General features: G+C 63.8%; 1 protein-coding gene across 1 annotated transcript in view; it reads left to right on the forward strand.

The window, feature by feature from the left end:
• Positions 1-6118, forward strand: part of SYT7 (synaptotagmin VII) — a 140938-nt gene that overhangs the window by 108437 nt on the left and 26383 nt on the right. The window contains exon 4 of the mRNA XM_012725155.1: positions 2751-2830. Coding sequence (XP_012580609.1) covers positions 2751-2830 — 80 coding nt within the window. The remainder of the gene's footprint in view (positions 1-2750; positions 2831-6118) is intronic.

The raw sequence follows: 6118 nt of genomic DNA on the forward strand, positions 1-6118 counted from the left end.
GGGGGGTGCAGTGTGTGTCACGGGGCGGTGCAGTGTGTGTCCTCAGAGGCGTGGTAGTTACTGCTCTGGGTGCAGCCCCTCAGCTTCCTGTCTGGATTTGAGAGCAGCGGGGGCTGGATGAGCAGGTGCTGCCAGTGACCTTGAGTGGGGGTCTTTGTGCTGAGTGCGCGGACTTTGTGGTTACTGGTGCAGTGTGTGTGTGAGAGAGAGAGAGAATTTTGTCCCTGCATGAATGTGGATGGTCTCATCACATCCTCAGGTGAGCTGACACTTACGCCTGCCCCTGTCCCAGCCTCCCATGCAGCCAGTGCTGCAGTGTGTGTGTGTGTGTGTGTGTGAGGTGTGTGTGCACACGCACACACACTGAGCACCTCAGCTCCAACCCTACTCACCTGGGGACAGCGTGGCAATGATGACTGCTTTTGTAGCAGGGGAGGCCGGAGAGCGCTACCTCTGGCCCGAGGCAGAATCTGCCCTGCGCAGCCTCCAGCCTCCAGGGGAGCAGCCTCCCCCAGGTCCAGATCCCAGCCTGTCCCTCTTGCCTTGCCCCCCAGAGCTGCAGATAGAAGGTTACTTTGCTACTTCAACCCTCAACCCTGTGCCACCCCTTTCCACCTTCAAGTTCCAGCTGCCAGGGAGCCCCTCTCCCCCCACCCCACCCCCACCGTTCTGTCTCCTTGCTCCCCCGAAGGGGCTTTAAATGCCGCCTGCACAGATGCTGGGCTCTCCTTGCCTGCCTGTCCCCTCAGAGCGGTGACGTGATACCTGCCAACCCAGATCCCATTTCCAAACATTAATAACTTCCTTAATCTCCAACTGGCTTTTTCCAGATCAGCCTGGCCACCCCCTCCCTGAGAAACTGGCTGGGGGGTGGTATTGGGCTCCTTTGGCGCCTCCTGTTGTCCCCTGGGCCCCGGCGAGTTTCCTGTCATGGTTCATTAATGCTCCCCCCACCCCCTGAAATCAAGCCCGACCTGGTTTCTGCCCCCTCAGTGCCCAGCTCCTGCTGAGAGTGATAACTGCAGCCAGAGAGGAAGGGTCTCGGGACTATGGAAGGAAGAGGGGCCAGCAGAAGCTTCTAGAATGTCCTGGGTGAACCAGGAGTGACCCCCTCCAGACAGGCCTGGTCTGGGGGAAGGCACAGCTGAGCGGTCAGCAGAGGATGCTGGTCCTGGGCCAGTTCTCCGCCACAGCCAGCGAGAAAGAGCAGGGGTCACGGGGTGGGGTCGGGCACTCAGTGGGACCCTCGCTGACCCCAGCTGCCCGAGGGGCTGAGCGTCGAGGGTCCTGTCCCCAAGAAGTCCTCAGTCACCAGGGAGCCGCTCTGGCTCCAGTTAGAACTGGAAATTGTTTGGGGGTTGAACTTCTGGGTAACGGTGTGGGGACCTGAGAGAGGGAGGCTTCGTGGCCCCCGAGCTCTAGCAGGTCGGGATCTAATCCGTAAGTTCAGTCCCAGAGGCAGGAGCCGGGCTGGGGACCAGAAGGTGGCATGAGAGGCGGCTGCCAGTGAACGCCTTCCCCTGGAGATAGGGGAGAGAGATACCTGGCGAAGCCGCTCTCATCAGGGGGCTGGAGAGAGCATGGGGGGCGCACCCAGGACCCAGCACACCTGAGGCTTAGGGGTGCTGGTGGTAGAGGGCGGGCCCTCCCTGACCCCACGTACTCATTTGGGGAGCTCCCGCTCCCACCCCACTCTGGCTTCTCTGCGGGTGGGGCTGCAGCTGGCAGCGAGTCGGGGAACACGGCTGTGCCGCTCTTATTGTGCTTTGGGGGGGAATTGGCTGTGGGGGCTGCGGGGGCGCACATCACGGGATGTTGGGGAGACAGTGCGCCGTGTGAGTGCGTGTGCCCGGCCCCTCTCCACTGGGCAGGCCAGGTCAGGGGCTGGGGGGCTGCAGCGGGCAGCCCCAGTCCCCGCACACTCCATGCCACCGCCCCCGTGGGCCCGTGGCCCGGCCCAGCCCGTGGCCCGTGGTGCGCGTGAGGACTCTCGGTGGCAGCCAGGAATGTTAATGGTGCCGGGCTCTGCATGGGCTAAATTTAGAAACCCAAACCGAGAAGGTGAATGGTGCTCACCTTCCCGGCAGCCGGCCTGGTCCCGCTGCAGGCCTGGCTCTCCCTCAGCGGGGGACGCTTGCGTGCCCACCTCCTCCACCCTGCACCTCCGACTCCTCAGCCTGGTCTGAAGGCCCCTGGGGGGCTGCGGAGGGGCCCCGGCGGCCCTTTCCTCTGGCTACCTGCCTCCAGAGCAGAGTTCAGCCCAGTCCTGCCTCACCTTCCGGGGCACAAGTTCCCCCAGGAGCCCCCAGACCACGCTGGACACAGCCCTGGGCAGGACTGGGCACGGGGCCCTCTCCCCGCCCCCGCTGCTCACGTCACCGTGCAGGATGCCACCCCCACCATCTGGGGGCGGTGACGTGGACGGTGTGACGTGGTCAGGCGCCTGAGAGCCGTCTGTCCGTGGCAGAGGGAGATGTTTCCGGGAGTCGGGCCAGAGCCCCAGGAGACAGGCGGGCAGGAGCGGCCCATTCCGGAGGGCCAGGGATGAGGAGCAGGTCAAGGGGAGGGGCAGGTCCTGGAGCCTGCTGCCAGCCCAGGAGCAGCTTGGAGTGGGCTGGTCCCGCGGTGGTGACACCTGCACACAGTGGCCCAAAGTGGGGCTGCAGTGTCCCCCCCAGCCCCCTGGGCCCCGCGGGGAGGCAGGGAGCTGCTGCCCGGTCTCCGGGAGTGAACTGGTGCTGTCTCCGCAGGGCAAACGCTACAAGAACTCCTTGGAGACGGTGGGCACTCCGGACTCAGGGCGTGGGCGCAGCGAGAAGAAGGCCATCAAGTAGGTGTCAGGCTTCAAGTTTGGGGAGGGGCCCACAAGCAGCCCAAGTCGGGGTGCCCCGCCCCGGTCTGGCCACACACACGCTCGGTTTGCCCCCCACCCTGGCGCCAGGCTCTCTGCCGCCACCCCACACCTCAGGGTGGCTCCAGGCCTCCACCTTCTCTGCCTGTGCCTCCCAGAGCCCCCAGCCCTCGGTGCTGGCTCCTCCATCCCCCTCCCATTCTCCCACCCACCCCCCACACGGTACCCCACACACACCTCCAGTCTCCCCCCATCATCCCGGCACCTGGAGCCCTCACCTAGAGGACGTGGCTCCTTGCTCAGACCCCACAGTGCTCCGGGGTGACCTGGGAGAGGGACAAACCCCAGTGGGGACCTCTCAGGGGAAGCAGAGCTCTTCTCTGCCTGTCACCCCGGTCCTCACCCAGCTCTCCCCATTTTGGACTGGAGCCCCCTCCGCAAGGAGCCTCTCCCTGAGGACTCTGGCCTGTGGCCGATGACCCTCTCCTGCTGAGCCCAAGCTCCACCAGGAGGCTGTGGGGCCAAACAGGGATGTCCTCCCAGCTGCAGCCGCAGGCCAGGGGCCCACCCCTACCCTCCGCACCCTGCCTCCTTCAGCTCTCAGCCCTCAGCGTCCAGTGGGTCTGCCCTGGCCCGGGTCTTCGCCCACCCCCCGCCCCTCTGCTCCTGGGGCTCCCTCCCTGCCCCACTCTGCCCCCTCCTCTATTTTCTTCTCTTGCTCTGACCCTGTTTGGGACTGGCCCAGAGCTGCAGGTGTGTGTGTGGGGTGGGGTGGTAAGTGGAGGCTGGGCCAGACCGAGGCTGGGGTGTGCAGGAGGCTCAGAGGACCTGGTTTGGTTGCACTCTGCAGCCTTCAAGGTGGAAGACTGGGTGGTCTCAGGCTTTTTGAAGGCGTGGGGGGCGCCCTGGGGGCAGTACGGGCCGCCCAGCTGCTGGGCCGCCTCCAGGCCAGGCCCGGGGCCCAGCTCGCTGCCCAGGGGACGTGTCTCCATCACGTGATTGTACCTTCCTGGATCGGGTGTGTGACCTGGTTGGGAGTCCCGGCAAGGACCCATGAGAACAGCTGGGTTTCCTAGCAAGGGGAGGGCACCCTGGGGGCTGAAGGGCTGGGCCAGCACCCTCTCCCACCCCCACAAGGGATGAGCCAATGAGCACCAGAAAGCAGTCCTGTCTCTCCAGTGGCTGGCAGGCCTGTCCGCTCCCCGCACCCCGCCCCCCTGGCCTCCACTGCCGCAGCGGCAGGAAGCCACCTTCCCCCTGCCCCCCTAGATTCCTGGGCCTCTTTCCAGGGCCTAAGGTTGTGGCAGGAAGCAGGTCTTCCTGCTTCAGTCTCCCGTGGACTTAAGACCTCCGCCAGAGGGATCGCTCCTGTTGGATTCTGGGGAGCAGCCTTCTTTAGCAGGACTTCGCAAATTCTGTTCCTCAGAGCATGATTATTCACTGAGGCAAGGATGCCCTGGCCAAGGATGCCCTGGCCAACTGAGTGTGGGGAATGTGATACACGCCCTCACCCTCTGGGAGAGACCGACGTGGTCTTGCTAGAGGCCCTAACAAGGCCTGCAGCAGACCAACCAGTGTTTCCCAGCCTTGCTCCTTTAAAGGTTCTCTCTTCCAGACAATCTGAGGGTCCCCAGAGCTCCCTGGATCACAGGTGGGAGCCCAGGGCAGGGGTGCCCCTGAGTGCATCTTTCTCCAGGACCTAGGGTTGGATGGCCCTTGAGTTTGGAGAGCTGGGGGACGGAAGCTAGGCCTCGCTGCACTGTTCATCACAGTTCCACCCTGTGTGACGCTCTGCTGGGGGAGGGGGGTCAAAGGGCCACTCTGATGGGAATAGGGTCCAGGAAGTCAGGCCAGAGAGCACCTCCTACTACCTCTGGGGGTGCTTTTCCCACACCCAACCCCATCAGCCCCTGTGAGTTCGCTTTGAACCCCTGTGCAAAGAGGTCTTGTGAGACATTTCCAGATGCAGTCTGTGCTCCAGACCAGAGAGGCCCAAGGGGACCCTTCCCACCCCCAGTCAGGGCCTGGGTCTCCTTGGGCTGTGGCTTCTCACTGTCTTCCTGTCTTGTCCCTGAGTCTGAGGTTGAGAGCCAGAGTCAAGGTTACCCTTTGCAGTAGAGAAGCTGCTCCTGCAGAATGTGTTACCGCTTGACCCTCAGGGGGTGTCTCTCCATTGCATGCCCATCGCCAGGCAGGTCCCTTGGGCACAGTGGCAGCACAGGTAGCCCATCCACACTGCTCCACAGAGCCCCTTCCCCAAGTGCATGCCTGGTGGCTCAGGCGGGCTGACCTCTGGGATGTTCCTTCAGCCTGTAACCGCCTCTCCCTGCGCTCCTAACCCTGCTCCTCTGAGCCTTAGGAATCTGACAAGCTGGTGGAGACCCTTGTCCTGGCTTCTGGGGCTTCCAGACCATACCTTCTGCTGGCTGAGGCTTCTCCCACGACCCCAGCTCCCCTAAGGCCCTCCACCCACCCTCTGTGCTCCGAGCATATCTGCTTTTGTGGCACAACATGTGATGAGGCAGGAATGTGGGGACACTGGGGTACCCAGCAGCTCCACTTTGGGAAGGGATGGGGCACAGGGTCAGCTGCGCCAGCCAGCAGGGCCCAAGACCCAAGGCCTAGACTCCCCCAGAGAAGGGTAAGCTCCCCTAGACAGGCCCCAGAGCAGAGGACCTGCTGAGCCTTGATGGCTCTGGTTACCCCAGCAAGTTCAGAGGCCCTTTCCTGGGTGTGGCCTGGCCCCCACATTTGCAATGAGTAGAGAGGATCTTCAGCTCCAGTGGTCTCCTGGCCACATCCGTGACGTTTGCCTCCCATGTTATCTGAGGGGGATAGAAACAGGGAGTAGGTCACCTCAAGTCGGTGGGAGGAGGAGAAACGGGGGCAGGCAGCCGGCCTCTGCCATGAGTGGCGCTGTGGGGAAGGACAGGAAAGGGGAGAGCTTCAGGTCGCCCAGACCCAGCCTCTGCCCGTGGGAAGGTCTCTGGCCCAGCGGTCACAACCGACCTTCTCCTTCGACAGGCAGGGGCCTGAGGCCTGGAGAGCTGGGGCCCCCGGGGTGGCAGCAGAGGCCAATCTATCTTTCAGCTCTTTGCAGCCAGAAACCAGCCCCGTGTCCTGCTCCCATCCCACCCCGTGTGGCCCCCAGCCCCCCCTCACCATCTTTCTCTCCCACCAGCTTCCCAGGTGCGAGGCTCGTCCGCCTGCTGCAGCTCCACCTGGCCCGGCCCGCGAGTGTGTGCGCACCTGAGCGTGGCGTGTGTG

Source organism: Condylura cristata, unplaced genomic scaffold, assembly GCF_000260355.1.
Source record: "Condylura cristata isolate star-nosed mole 26May11 unplaced genomic scaffold, ConCri1.0 scaffold00015, whole genome shotgun sequence".
Lineage (NCBI taxonomy): Eukaryota > Metazoa > Chordata > Mammalia > Eulipotyphla > Talpidae > Condylura > Condylura cristata.